The 15963-nt window shown below is 42.7% G+C and overlaps 1 protein-coding gene across 1 annotated transcript in view; it reads right to left on the bottom strand.

Annotated features, from left to right (window-relative positions):
* The window catches only part of LOC103177344 (tolloid-like 1), a 157541-nt gene that overhangs the window by 15417 nt on the left and 126161 nt on the right, over positions 1–15963 (bottom strand). The window contains exons 17-18 of the mRNA XM_007891466.2: positions 9426–9551; positions 5404–5531 (exon numbers count right to left, since the gene is read on the bottom strand). Coding sequence (XP_007889657.1) covers positions 5404–5531; positions 9426–9551 — 254 coding nt within the window. The remainder of the gene's footprint in view (positions 1–5403; positions 5532–9425; positions 9552–15963) is intronic.

The following is a 15963-nucleotide window of genomic DNA, read 5'->3' on the forward strand; positions in this document are numbered from 1 at the left end:
TTTCAACTTCTATTTAAGTACTTTTTTTTAATAGTCTTAGGCGATTCAGCCATGTTACATGTCTGACCTTTCTTGTTGAAGTGGACTGCGATCTACATTTGATGATCCTGTCTCTTCATGTAATTTGCAAGAATTTTTTCAAGCGCTTATGTGTCAGTGTTTCAGTAATTAGCTGTGTCTCCCAGCAGGAGACCAGGGCTGGACTCCACATTGCCATCAAATATTCTCAATTTAGTTTTGAGGCTAACCTCGTAAGCTTTCTCGAACGTAAATAATTCAGGGTTAGATAAAGGCATCCTCCACAAACCATCATGGGTTCAATACAAGAACCACATCTCCAAACAGGGACAGCCTATTTCCTCAGCGTTAGGGAGTCCCTTTGAGAATTTTTGCTGGAATGTCAAGTGGCTTGTCTTGTGACACAGCATGTAATTGCGTCCTTTGCTCTGTATATGTAGGACTGAAGAACGTGACACGCGGGAGGGTTTAAAAAAAAAGCAACATCCGATGCGATAATTAACAAGCACTGGTACTAATCATCACATGGTTAGGATATTCAGTCTTGGCGATATCGTAGATGAAGGTGAACAAATTCCTAACCCCCACCACACACACACACAACAACAACAACAACAAGATTCCATTTATAGAGCGCCTTTCACGTCAGGAGGACGTCCCAAGGCGCTGCACAGTTGGGTCATGACCCGAGCAGGGGGGAAATGGTCAGGGTGAGGGGAGGGAAGGGAGGGAGCGAGGAGGAGGAAGAGAGTCGAGAGGGGAGCTGAAGGCACGGTCAAAGAGAAAGGTTTTGAGACCGGCCTTGAAGGAGGAAAGGGAGGAAGCAAGGCGAAGGCACTGGGGGATGGAGTTCCAGAGCCTGGGGGCTGAGAGGCTGAAGGCCCGACCACCGATAGTAGGGCGGTTGGGGCGGGGGACGTGGAGCAGACCGGAGCCAGAGGAACGGAGGGTACGGGCAGGTAGGTAGGGGGATAGTAGGTTGGAGAGGTAGGAGGGAGCAAGGCCGTGAATGGCCTTGTAGGTGAGGATGAGGATCTTGAAATCAATCCTCTGGGGGATGGGGAGCCAGTGGAGGCGAGCGAGGGTGGGAGTGATGTGGTCGCGAAGCCTGGTGCGGGACAGTACACGAGCTGCAGAGTTCTGAATGACCTGCAGCTTGTGGAGGGAGGTGGCGGGAAGGCCGGCGAGGAGAGAGTTCCCATAGTCCAGCCTTGAGGTGACAAAGGCGTGAACCAGGGTTTCAGCAGCGTGAGGGGTGAGGTAGTGCCGTAATCTGGCGATATTCCGGAGGTGATGGAAGGCGGTGCCAGTTGTGGTGCGGATGTGAGGGAGAAAGGACAGCTCAGGGTCGAACAAAACGCCGAGGTTCCTGACTGGCTTTGAGAGGTGGAGAGTGCAGCCTTGGATGCTGATGGTGTCAGCGCCTGAGGTGCGGAGGCGCTGACGTGAGCCAATCAGGAGGGCCTCGGTTTTTCGCACGTTGAGCTGAAGAAAGTTGTCTCTCGTCCAGGACTCGATGTCGGACAGGCAGCTGTCAGGACATCGGTGGTCGTGGAGTTGAGAGTAGAGGAGGAAAGGTAGAGTTGGGTGTCATCCGCATACATGTGGAAGTTAACTCCATGTCTGCGGATGATGTCACCGAGGGGGAGCATATAGAGGGTGAAGAGGAGGGGACCGAGGACAGAGCCCTGAGGGACACCACATGAGACAGTACGGGGGGTGGAGGAGAAGCCATTCGTTGAGACGAAGTGAAGACGGTGGGAAAGGTAAGAGCTAAACCATTCAAGGACAGTGCCTTGAAGGTTGAGGTGGGAGGACAAGCGGTGGAGGAGGATAGCGTGGTCGACCGTATCGAATGCTGCCGATAGGTCGAGGAGGACGAGGAGACAGAGGGAGCCCTGGTCACAGATGGTCAGGATATCATTGGTGACCTTGACCAGGGCAGTTTCTGTGCTATGAGCAGCACGGAAACCTGACTGAAGGGGTTCGAAAAGGGAATGGGTGGAGAGGAAAGAGCGCAGTTGGGAGGCGACAACTCTTTCCAAGACCTTGGAGAGAAAGGGGAGGTTGGAGATGGGCCGGTAGCTTGATAGCTGCGACGCATCAAGGGAGGGTTTTTTCAGGGTGGGCGTGATGATGGCAGTTTTTAATGGAATGGGGACAGAGCCAGAGGAGAGGGACAGGTTTATGATGTCAGTGATGTGTGGGGCAAGAAAATGGAATTGGGAGATAAGGAGTGGAGTGGGGATGGGGTCAAGGGAGCAGGTGGTTGGTTTTAGGGATAGGATGAGTTCAGTGACAGAGGGTGGGGAAACGGGTACAAAGGTGTGTAGGGGAGGATGGGTAGGAGTCGGAGTGTGGGAGGGAAGGGGTGGGTGGAAGTTGGAGGGGAAGTGACCGCGGAGCGGATTCCCTTGATCACACACACACAAGCGTGAGCCAAAACAGCTTCATGGATTTCCTTTGCGGAATACAACCTATACTCAATTTGCATTCACTTAGGCTATTCAGCACCTTAGGAAGTCCTGAAAGGCGCTATACAAGTGTAATTTTGTGTTGTATTATAGAGCAGGTTTACTGTAACTAAGAAAAATGATAATTTTAGGCGTTAATGTTAATGTCAATTCCCTTTCTCTCTGAAAGGCAGTATCCCTTTGCTGGAAGAGTTGCCTGGGTCCAAGCCACCCTCAGAGTCCTGCTGAAATCAGCTAACTTAGCACAGTCCAGCAGTTGAACCTGCAAACCTCTGATTTAAACGGCCCAGTGATGCAATTGGCAATATTTTGGGTAAACATTCCAAGCAAGTCTAACGGAAAATCTCAGCAGTGGCCGATATCACCAAAGAATCTGCAAATAAACTCACTGAATTTCTCTCCATGTTGCCTTAATGCACTGGATCAACAGGGAAGTTTATATTGTATACTTTTGTTCAGTTCATAGCTGTTTGTGGGACATTGCTATGCATAAATTTGCAGTTGTGTTGGCCTACAAAACAACAACAACAAAATTACATTTATAGAGCGCCTTTCATGTCGGGAGGACGTCCCCAAGCGCTGAAGTTACTACAGTTACTACACTTTACAGTCAATCCTGTGACACATTTTGAGATGATCTCCCAACGATGTGGTAAGGTGTTATATCAAATCCAAGGATTATTATTATAATGTAGTGGGGGGGGGGGGTGGTAGTGGGAAGGGGGCTGGATTAAGACTGACATTATTTTGTTGTACTAAGCACATCTCTGATTTATTGCAGGATGAGAAATGTGGTGTCAGGGCTTGGTAATGGCGGAACACTGAGCTGAAAGGTTAAAGCCTTACTGCAGGATCCCATCAAGGATGAACAGAGGTAATATTAAATTTAGCAGGCCGGTGAGCGATTGACAGCTTTTAATACAATACATATTCATTAGTCCTGCGCTAGTGTCAAAAGCACAATCTTTTCTTAAAATAGTTCTTTCAAACATAATACCAACAATAATCCTTGCATTTTCTATTATGCCTTATCACATCGTTGAGACATCTCAAAGCGCATCACAGAATATACTGTAAAGTGGAGTGACTGTATTTTGTGTTGCTCACCAATCCTTTCACTACAAATTGACAAAAACAAATTTTGAGTTGCAACAAGGTTTATATAATATTCATTTACAATCAGCTTCAGCAACCTAACGATTAAGAAGTGTTTATCATTTTAATAATAAAAAAACAAGGGAAACCATGGCATGCTGTTAAACTGCATTTTCTATCTGCTACAGCAAAGCTATTGAACCTAATCCCAACTGGATTCCTGCCAGAGGCACTGTGGTATGTGCTTTATATTAATAGTTGCCCTTGAAAAAGAGGTCCACAACCAAAATGCTGAAGATATCCTTCAGATGAAACTTATTTTTAAAAAATGCCATTTTGCATAGGAGTCATGGGAAGAATGATATGACAGAGAGTGCTAAATACTTAAAGTTGGACAGAATGATTGTATAATGCCAGGAGCCAATCTTACAGAAAAAAACAGATCACATTACAATCTCGTGATGTGAAAGGCAAAACAGCTTTTAACTTTAATTAGTATTGCCGTGACAGCTTGGATGGGTCAGTGGGTAAGGGCACTGCCCAGTGAATGAACTAGGTCATGCAGACCAGAAGACTGTAGGTTCGAATCCTGTTCTGAATTAGTTGATCTTCCTCTAAACCCTCACTCTTCCCCACCTCCACACTGGTTGAAGTTGGAGGCATGAAAATTGATCTTAGTGCCCAAGGCTAGGGATTATGTTGGGAGGGAAGGAGAAGAGTGCAAGGCAACTCCCAATTGTTACTCAGTGCTGCTGCTAAAAATGGATTTCAGATTAATGGAGTATCAATATATTTTGTGCGAAAACATGGCACACATTGAACATTAACATTTTTATCATCAGAAGTCATCCATAAAGCAAACCCTGCCAAAACTACTTCAGAAGGTTAATACTAAGTGTCATATCTTTGATTTATAATATGCCAGTTATGATAATATCCCAGTTAATGGGATGTCAGCATATCTGACATCTGGTATTTGTCAGGTGTGGGCAGGATTGGGCTAACGCCTCAAAGGAGTAGATCAAACACTGACATTCACCGACATGTATGAAATGTAAAGGATTACCACAAGCACGCGACCAGATGATTCCCATACCCAGAGCACCACACGCCAGTGTGAGTCAGCAATGCTGGGAGGAAGAGGAGGAAATACATGCTTGTCACTGCCTGTAGTCATTTCTCTGAACATGGGCAAGAGCTGAATGGCTAAGATGCTGTGCTTTGCAGATTGTTTGATCTCATTACCAATCTATAGTATCATATTGGGTCTCTAAATACAGAAATGTTGTCTGGGTAATACATAGTCTGAGTTTAGCTTGATGGTCGGTCCAGACAGGATTGTGGACATTTTAGGCCCAAAACCTCACCTTATTCTTAGCCTTTAAGTACATTTGTCTTAAAATATAAGATTGCATGCACAAAGGTGAACATTTTTTGAATTCTCTGTTACTTTGGAAGTCGGTTTCTTGCAGATTATAAAAAGAATTGGCTACCAAATTCAGACTGAATTAAGTATTTTCTACAATTTTGCCTGATTTGAAATTTGAAGACAAAATGATCTTACAGTCTGAGACGGTATATTTCGCCCACAAAACATACAGTCAATTCACTTTAAAGTATATTCTGTAAAGCACTTTGAGACATCTCAAAGACGTGATAAGGCGCTTTATCAAATGCAAGGATCATTATTATTATATTACTAGGAGCAATTTCAAGCCTTTATCTGTCATGCAGCGGGAAGAAACAGTGACTGTGCTGGTGGACATATTAAAGCAATTGCAGGTGGTATGGTCATCTTTTCTTACCAAATACTTACTATTTTCACCCTGTGCCCTGGGGTAGCTAAGATCTCCCACGTGCATTCTTTGCGGCTGGGGTATTTATCGGGCCAGTTGGGGCTGGTAATGACCCCTGTAGCACTGTGGATCTGGTGCTCACATTCAGCTGTGATCAGAGAAGAATAAAACTGATCAGTACATCGTCAAACTGTCATTTGTAACGTGAGTCACACAATAATAACTTTCATATTAGCACTCAGTTCACATTCACAGAACAAAATCACTCACAAAGACAAAGGATAAAACACAAAGTCTAAAAGGTTTGCTGAGAGGTTGATATATATTTATATTGGATACAGTATTTATATTTGTTAGGTAAGGATATCAAGGGATATGGGGCCAGGGTGGGTAATTGGAGTTGAGGTACAGATCAGCCATGATCTTATAGAATGCTGAACAGGCTTGAGGGGATGAATGGGCTACTTCTATTCCTATGTTCTTAATGTGTATTGTATATCAAGATAAATGGTAACTTGCAAAACTGGCTTTTCATGTATCAGATGTCCCTCTGGTGTGACAGAACTGAAGGTGCTCTCTGCGGAAGCATTTTCAATCTGAGGGCTGCATTTCTTTGTACCAGTTATAAATCTGAAATAGCCTTGGGTGATCACTTTATCCCTAAGATTACAGCCTGCAGTTAATAATGGATTACTGAGGTTACTGTACATCTGAATAAGGCTTTGGGGCCCACAAAAGTGCGAAAGTGGCATCTTTCACTGAAGATGTTTAAATGGACTCACTGTGTCCAATGTGGATCAAACTGTTGCTAAAACATGCATTTCTCTTAATTAAAAATAAGTCACTAAATAGTGCAGCCTCATTATAAAGCACTTCTTTAGTCTTTATATTATTACTTATTGTGCAGACTCAGCTATAATTTGGGGGCCATTCACTGTACATGTGTGTGGATGGTCTGTTCGATCTCTATGTGCCCAGCTGTATCTCATGCTACAATTGCTGACTTCTGGATTTTAAGATTGTCATTAATGTCACTTCTTGCTTTGCGCATGTGTCAACATGCATGTCAGCAGCATCCTGATAACCAAACATCAGACATCTTTTAAGCATGGGAAGCTGCCACACTATGAAAATGATTGCCATGGCCTGTTAGTAGAGGACAGAGTGGAATTTATGGCCCTCAACCATTGTGATGTAGCAAAGCTCCAATTTATTGAAGATTTCAGAAACACTTATTGTGTTTTATCAATATGGTAATATAATCTTCCCATTCTCTCTCATCCCACAATGACACATTGTGCTTCCCAACATAGAAGGAATTTAGGTTCCCAACATGAAGCGTCTGAATCAAATGATAGCTTTCACATTTCAATGTAAAACATTGTGAGATCTATGTAGCTAAGGCTAGAAAACTAACCCTGGTCCAAGGGATTTACCTGTGCCTCATCTGTCAATTTAAAACAAGGTCTCACCTAACTAATAACCTAAGTGAAGTTTGAATGATTTAGTTGCAAAGGCATCAATGAATAATCATATATGTCACATCTCAAGTATGAAATTGGGCAGAACTCCTGTTAATTCAGTATCTAATTATACATTGTTGACATTAATTTCTTTCTGTGAATTTTTTTAATAAAAAGTTTAAGTAGCCACAAGTGACTAAGATGTATTCATTGCAACAGAGATGAGGAGTTATCGATTCTGAGGGTATGAGGGCATTTAAACTACTATCGCATTTTTAAGTGCCCGAAGGAATAACGGCTGCTGTCTAGATACTGTGACTTTTAATTAAAGAATTTCCTAACATCATGTGTTGCTAAGGCCAACCAAAGTAACACTCTCCTCATCCAACTCTCTTATTCAGACTCAGCACCCTCACCCTGAGCAACTTCCCCCTGCCGACACCAAATGGTCATCACCTAACCCTCCACTGACAGAAGGGCACTCCTTCAGTCCACGAGAGAGCACTATCGTAGGAGGCTGGCAATTCACCTTACCTCCTGACCCCTCACTTCCCCCCACCCCCTGCATCCACTCTGTTTTGCCCCAACCCCCAAACTCGGCTTCCCCTCTGAAGTCTTCATAAACTGGCCACTTGGCATCTCGTTGTTGCAAGTTGCCCAACTCCATTATAAAAATAGCGAGCTCGATCCATATATTCCCTGCTCACAGATTAGCTGCCCACAGTCTCAATTTGATCTCTATGCACAGACCCATTATCAGACATTGAACTGAAGCTGAACTTTAATGAATTTAGGTTCCCAACATGAAGCATCTGAATCAAATGATAGTTCTTACATTTCAGTGTAAAATAAACATTTATTTTTTGGCTTAGGCAATAATACAGTAAAGATGCTGGGGCTTAAATAAGAATGTATTTCTGGCTCTGCTGCTCAACAGAGTTGAGGCACGCTGGGTCACTCTGGAGAATGACCAGTTAATATGTATGATCTGCACAGATTTCTTGAATCCCCACCAGCAAATACCATTCTTTCTAGAACCCTAGAAATTTACAGCACAGAAGGCCATTCAGCTTATTTATGTCTGAGCAATCTATTTTAAAGAGCAATCTATTCCGTCCTGCTTAGCTGCCTTTCCACAATATCCCTGCAAATTAATTGTCATTAGATATCTATAATAATCATAAAAAACCTTGCAATTGATATAGCGATTTTCATGTCTTCTCGACGTCTCAAAGCGCTTCACAGAATAGACTGTAAAGTGAATTGGACCGTATATTTGTGGGCAAATATCTATCTACTTCCCTTTTGAAAGATGATACAGATCTTGCCTCAGATATCGCAGGGCATTAACTATATAAAAGAAAAGTCCTAATTTCTCCCTTTGCTCCCTTGTTAAATTGTTATGTTAAATTGATGCCCTCTTGTCACAGATCATAAACTATTTGATCAGATTTTATGTTGTTGTTACTCAGAACTGTTTTGTTAGATTTTCTATAAATCTGACTTACTTTGTTAAATTCTTAAAAGTTAGTCATTTTACTTTGCCTTTTCAAGAAAATTGAAATTAACAATGGGAGTGTGGCTGATAGATGTGTGTCAGAGGATCTGCTGAGAAATTACTGGTGATTAATTATTGGAAATTGCAGAGCAGTCCTGTGGGTAGAAGATAAAAGAGCTTTGTTTCTATTTGGTAAAGAAAAATTATTGGAAAGAATAATGATTAACTGGAATACTTCTTCCCTTTATCATATTTCTATTATATGGCTGTTTGTGGGACGTAGCACTTTGAAACATGAAAGCCACTATATCAAATGCAAAGATTATTATATTATTATTGTATTACTGTTGAAACAATGGGCCTTATAATAAGCTGATTCCTACAAATAAAGGTGTGAATCTGTTCATGTCTGTTTAATGCGATATCCAAGATTTAGACAAAATCTATCAAAACATTTTCAAACAGAGATAAAATATTCTTTCATACAATAAAGACATGACTAAAACTGCTATTATTAGTAATTGGCTGGTGACAGACCCCAGTCTTTGTGTATCTCACTGTGGTCTTTAAACATCTTTAATTCTCATTTTAAAATTGGCAAAACAACAGGAAGTATTTGAAATGAACTGATTGGGGGAGTGATTGATAATTCATGTCTGGAATGACAGAAATGTGGGTGTTTAATCTGTCCCGCAATAAACTTGTGGTTCTCCACTTCAAATTCCACAAACTTTGTTAATGACAAAGACATTCCCAAAATATACAGCTCGCATGCCAGTGACGTCAATGTATTACAGTGACTCCCACTGGCTGATTCCAATTATTTTCAGAGTATTTTTCTAACCCCCACGTAAGTGCTCACTCTACCTCATGTTTCTGTTTCATTCTTAAGCACATAAGGAGCTTTTAGAAATTGGATAATTGCACATTTCTTATTAAGAAATCTGTTAAGAAAAACTGCTAACTAGACCGCATTATTATTTTCTTCTACCAAATGGGGAATGCTTTGAGCAATAAGTCCCTTTGTGTATCTAACCAACAATCAAACACTTTCTTGAGGAAGAGACACATTAACATGTACCCTCTTTGCAGTCGTGTTTGTTTTCATGTAGCACAAATCCATTACGACACTGGCAAACATAACTTCCTATGGTGTTGATGCACTCGTGTTGGCAGCCACCGTTGTCCTTGGAGCACTCATCCTTGTCTGTGAAGAGGTTGAGGGGAGACAACACAAATAGATACTTTATGAACTGCTCATTAGAAACAGTCAGGTGAATCCACAAAAAAAATGTGCAATGGTGTGTTTGTCCAGAACAAGGTAAACTAAAACTCAGGCCTGACTGTCTCATAATAGCCAGTGCCTCCTGCTTTAGCTGTACCTATTCATTATAAAGCCTGCGTATTTTAACCTATAATTGACAATCCATCAAGCAGACACTAAAAGAAGCTTTTGGGCTCGGCAGTAGCTCCAAGCTGTTTACATTCTGCTAAGCAAAGAAAAACTCAGCCTTTCTAGTTTAAATCATCTGTAGTTTTTACAGTGCTTGGCAGTGCGTTATGGCTTAATGAATCTGGACGTTTCTAAAACACACAAGTTAAGCCAGCATGAGTTAAGATCGACAGGAAACGATCACCCTGTTCATTTTAGACAGACCTACTGATCAAGGCAGTATTTCAGCGAATTATTCCATTTATTTAAGTAGTCACCTGAAAAGGTACAATGGTGTTAGAAGTGAAGCAAAGGTTAGCATAAAATTCTATATAACTCCATGAAATCTGCTTAAAACAGCCAAAAACTGGTTGCAGGCAGAGGGGGAAAGCCAAAACTATATTAGCATTCATTCCAGTGAGTGGCAGTCAGCTCTTATCATTCAGTGTGAGCTGTCATATTAGCAAGGCGTGGGTTGTCCATTTGGTCAAAACTGGCAGACTGTTTCACTCACACTCAATTCCGTGATGTAGATAGCTTTATGACTTCGGCATGCAGAGAATTGAGAGGCGCGGGCAGCTGTTAATTACTGAAACAGATGGAAGCATATCAGGGAGAGAGAGAGAGAAAGAACAGAGAGGGTATAAAAAGTTCACATGATGTGCAGTTTGTTCACTGGCCAGTAACGCAAGTGCAAGGAAAAGTGAATGTATGTATTTAAGGCTGTGGTTGGATTAAACCAGAACATTTGCTTTATTTAGTTATATGGACAAATTAATTGTTGAGAAAATGAAGGAGTGTTATGGCTTTTGAGGTAGAATGACTGGTAATTCCAGAATGAATGCACTACATAAATATATTTACATTCTTAAATATAATTCCTAAAGGATCCTATTCACTCAATATGTTTAAGGGTAATTATTTTATAGCCTCTTGTACAAGGCCGAGAAAAATATGAGCATTGCATTCCTAAACATTAAGAAGGTTAGGAAGCAGAGGTCTTGTGTAGCTGTAATGATTTAAGAGCGAAGATGTATGTTTTTTTTGTGGGAGGATAAGCGCCTTTGGTGCTGCTGGGCAGAAATCAGTCTTCCAGTTTTGAAAGGATTTGAGTCAGTCCCCAAAGTAATGAAAGATCCATCCCCCAAAAACGTGTTAGACGCCAACTAATCAGAGGACATGTGGTCGTACCTCTGAGACTCTCAGAGGCCACCAGTCTGTCAATAATACGTACTCGGCTGGAAAGGGAAACCTGCATCAAGTTCTTGCAAGATTCAAAAATAAATATTTTCTCTTTGCAGGGAGCTTCCTTGTCTGTGAAAGAAAATGTACCAAGATGGCACCAGAGGTGAGTGCATGCTGATTGCTCGAAGACCATTGTGTCATCTGGAACCGGGGCACAACAATATGCTTTACCTGCTTCTGACGGCTCCGGGGCTAAATAATATAACCAAAAAATACTTCAGGTTTTAGTAACCTTTCTTAGACATGGATAAAATATACAAAGTACAGTACCCTTTATTTTTACTATTAACACAATAAACTGTAACACACTATCCCAAATATACACCTGCATTTTCACAACTTCTTATTCAACTCAAACTGTCAAATTATTTAATACTTATTTACATGACTGCAGATGTTTTGCCACCAGCCCCATCTGTGCAGGCAAAACAGATAATCTTATATCTGGAAATTATGCTGTAATAGGAGGACTAAAAGATTTGACAAACATCTAGTTTAAGAAAATATAGCATGCTTTTGAACATTGTGTGGATATGATGGGTTACCTGAGCACAGACACATCCAAGAACATTTTGCTCGGTGCCACAACCCATCCTTTGCGCTGGTTAGATGATCTCAGCCAGATGGTAGTAGAGAATAACCTTAGTAACCTGGCTGGGTGTGGACAAAATCAGTCTCTCCTGATCACCAGCAGTGACCCTAGCTGGAATGTATGTGTCCAAACAACAAAAACTTGCACGTTTATAGAGCCTTTCATGTCATATAACTCTTTGAAGTGCCACACAGAGATGGAATTAAACTTAAGCAAGGTGGTAAATAGGAGGTTGGGAAGGGGAGGGAACCTCAGTGTGGTTAAAGAGGTAGGTATTTGGAACAGTTTTAAAGCAGAGGGAGGGTGTGGTACAGAGGATTTTGGTAGAGTGTTACAAAGAGTGGAGGCATAGGGGTAGAAGTCATAGAATGATACGGAGTGAGGAAAGGATTGGAATCTGCTGTGATTCCCCCCCCGCATAATCAAATCACCTGCTTATACTCAGTACCTCAGCTCACACCTGAAGATTTGGTATTATATATATGCCTTATTACAGTCCAGGAACCTAGGGAACTGTACTTCTAAAACATCAGTACCTTCTGAGGACTCAAATTCTGGTCAACATTCTGTGTCGTGACATTAAAATAGTCCTTGCACTTGATCACAAGATTGATCTCGATCAAGAGGCCCTTTGGCCCATTAAAAATTTAATACACCTTCATGACGTCCCCTATGAGTCATCCTCTTTCAAAACTTAAGAGCTTGTCTAGTCGTTGCTCATAGCTCATTCTTCTAACACTGGGGATCATCCTCATTGCTCTCCTCTACCCTATCTCAAGGGCCTTATTATATTGACAATAATAATAATCCTTGCATATTGACAATAATAATAATCCTTGCATATTGACAATAATAATAATCCTTGCATACTGACAATAATAGTTATCCTTGCATATGACAATGCCAACCTTGAATGACGAATTTCCCCATTATAATCTCTCACCATCAAAGTCAAAACACGGTCACTGCTCAGATTTTTAGTCTTCAGAAAGTGGAGAAATATTTGAACATAGAAATAAGGCTTGGATATATATAATACAAATAATATTCATAGAAACAACACTCACATTGTATTTGGTGTTATACAACAACAAGATTATATTTGTATAGCGCCTTTCACGTCGGGAGGACGTCCCAAGGCGCTGGACCGTGTACAGCATTTCAGACCTGAGCTGGGGTCATGGAGAGAGAAGGGAGGGGGGTGGCCGATGGCATGGTCGAAGAGGAAGGTTTTGAGGTGGGACATGAAAGAGGCTAAGGAGGGGACGAGGCGGAATGAGTAGGGAACGGAATTCCAGAGGTTGAAGGCTCTCTCACCAATGGTAGGGTGGGTGGGTTGGGGGATGTGGAGCAGGCCAGAGCTGGCTGAGCAGAGGGAATGGGCGAGTTGGTAGGGGGTTAGGAGGTCACAGAGGTAGGGTGGGGCGAGGCCATGGAGGGCTTTGTAGGTGAGGACCAGGATCTTGAACTGGATCCTCTGAAGGATAGGGAGCCAATGGAGTTGGGCGAGAATGGGGGAGATGGGGTCACGGAGTTTGGTTCGGGAGAGGACACGGGCTGCAGAGTTCTGGATTATTTGCAGCCTGTCGAGGGAGGAGTTGGGAAGGCCGACAAGCAGGGCATTTGCATAGTCGAGCCTGGAGGTGATGAAGGCATGAACAAGAGTTTCAGCCGCCTGAGGGGTGAGGTAGTGGTGGAGTAGGGCAATGTTACAGAGGTGAGGGAAGGCAGAGTGGGTCATGGCTTGGCTGTGGGGAAGAAAAGACAGTTGAGGGTTGAACAAGACACCTAGGTTCCTGACTGGCTTGGTGAGTTGTAATATGCAACCGTGGAGGTTGATGTTGCCAGTGCCTGAGGTGCTGAGGCGCTGGCGCGAGCCAATCAGGAGGGCCTCAGTCTCGTCCACATGTAACTGTAGGAAGTTTGCCCTGATCCAGGACTTGATGTCCGACAGACAGTCTGTCAGGACAGCAGTGGTTCTGGAGTTGAGGGTGGGGCCAGAAAAATAGAGTTGGGTGTCATCCGCATACATGTGGAAATTGATCCCATGTCTGCGGATAATATCACCAAGGGGGAATGTGTAGATATTAAAGAGAAGAGGGCCAAGGACAGAGCCCTGGGGGACACCAGACATGACAGTGCAGGGGCTGGAGGAGAAACCGTTAGAGGCAACAAAGTGGAGACAGTGAGAGAGATAGGAATCGATCCAGGCAAGGGCAGGTCCCTGAAGATTAAGTAAAGAGGAGAGGCAGTGTATGAGAATGGAGTGGTCCCACAGTGTCGAAGGCGGCAGAGAGGTCGAGGAGGACAAGGAGGCAGAGGGAGCCCTGATCACAGATGTTCAGAATGTCATTTGACTTTGACCAGGGCTGTTTCCGTGCTGTGGGCAGCACAGAAGCTGGATTGGAGGGGTTCAAAGAGGGAATGGCGAGAAAGAAAGGAGCGGAGCTGGGACACAACAACTCATTCCAGGACCTTGGAGAGGAATGGGAGGTTAGAGATGGGACGGTAGCTGGAGAGGAAGGATGGATCCAGGGAAGGTTTTTTTCAAGATGGGGGTGATGACAGCTGTTTTTAGGGGGGTGGGAACTGAACCAGTGAACTAGGAGAGGTTGATGACATCGGACAGGAGAGGGGCCAGAAGGTGGAGCTGGGAGATGAGGAGAGAGGTGGGGATGGGATCAAGGGAGCAGGTGGTGGGTTTGAGTTTGCGAATGATGGTGGTGAGGGAGGAGGGAGGGATAGGGTCGAAGGAGTATAGGGGGGATGGGTGGGGGGTGGGTCACGAGGGAAAGGTGACATGACGGTGGCGGTGGATGGGAAAGAGGTGGCTGAACGTGTCCCCTCGATTTTGGATTCGAGGAAGTCCAGCATCTCCTCACAGTTGGAGTTTGAGGAGAGGAAGGGTGAGGCATGGGAAGGTAGATGGAGGAGACAGTTATAATACACAAATAATACAGTAAACAGTGAGTCAATATGGCCTAAAGACCTTCCTTTTTGATCGTGCTTATGGTCACCTCCCCCCCACCTCCACTTGGCTCGTTGTCAAGGACAAGCGCTCCAGGACACTAGCCAGTGTGAAGGCCACTATATAAATGCAAGTTGTTGTTGTTATTGCACTGTAGTTCTGTTGATTTTGTTACAGTGAAGAAAAACAGTGCATCAGATTTAAATAATAATAATAATAATAATAATCCTTGCATTTGATATAGCGCTTTTCACGTCGGGAGGACGTCCCAAAGCGCTTCACAGAATATACTGTAAAGTGAATTGACTGTATATTTGTGGGCGAACGCGGCAGCCAATTGCGCACAGCAATGTCCCACAAACAGTCGTAGATAAATAAATAGAAATAAATAAATGTAAATAGAACAAGTATAGTCATTACTGGATTATACATTGTCCTAACAGCATCCAGAGGATTATAGTTAAGTGATGTCCAGGGAGATTTCCAAAGTCTTCCAAAAGGGAACGATTAACACTTTATTTGCTCTTAAAACTTGAGATGAACTATACTGCACAACATTTTCCTTTTTATACTATTATTTCCACTCATAAAAGCACAGAAAGAAGCTTTACAATGGAACTAATGAAAAATTGCAGTGAGCATAGTGATAATCTCAGTGATGCCACATCATATGCACTACATATACAACCTTGAAATGTTCAAACCTATTGGCCAGCTGTAGCCTTTTTCTGTCGGATCTGGGCCTCAGTGCTGAATGCAGGCCAGCCCACAAATTCCTGTTGTAATTATCTTTTTTCACATGAAGTAGATCATTTCTGTGCCTATGTGCACTGTGCACCACCTTCCACTTTTATATTATAATCGAATAATTCAGCATTTTATAATAAAAAATTTTTTTTTATCAATTGAATGTCTGACACAAATTGAAAACCCTTAGCCAAGTTTAAGAAAATACAAACCAACTCTCATTCAGATAGTCTTAAGTTTAGTGAAGGGTTTCTACTTGTGTTAGACTCCTGGCTGACTAAAACAGAAACAGACTGATCATTCTGTACATGTTCACCAGCTAGATTTGTAGATTCTCCTGTGTTTGGAATAGAATGTGCACTCTTTCCCCAGAAAGTATTAAGTGCAGGTTCCCAAGAGCCAAGTATTGGGAACCGCAGAGTCCGATTTGGCGAATTGCTGGGTTTTCACCAACTAAAATGGTATAGTTTGCCTGTGCACTAAATAGCAACATTTGATCCTCCTGAACTGCAATGAAGTTTTGATCTTGCATTTACATTGCTGACACTAAACAGAATCTATATTCCTGGTCTAATGTATGTAATAAATCTAGCTCTTAGAAAATATCTCCTTATGGTTTTTTACTTTTCACATCT

The sequence above is a fragment of the Callorhinchus milii genome, unplaced genomic scaffold (assembly GCF_018977255.1).
Source record: "Callorhinchus milii isolate IMCB2004 unplaced genomic scaffold, IMCB_Cmil_1.0 Scaffold1, whole genome shotgun sequence".
Lineage (NCBI taxonomy): Eukaryota > Metazoa > Chordata > Chondrichthyes > Chimaeriformes > Callorhinchidae > Callorhinchus > Callorhinchus milii.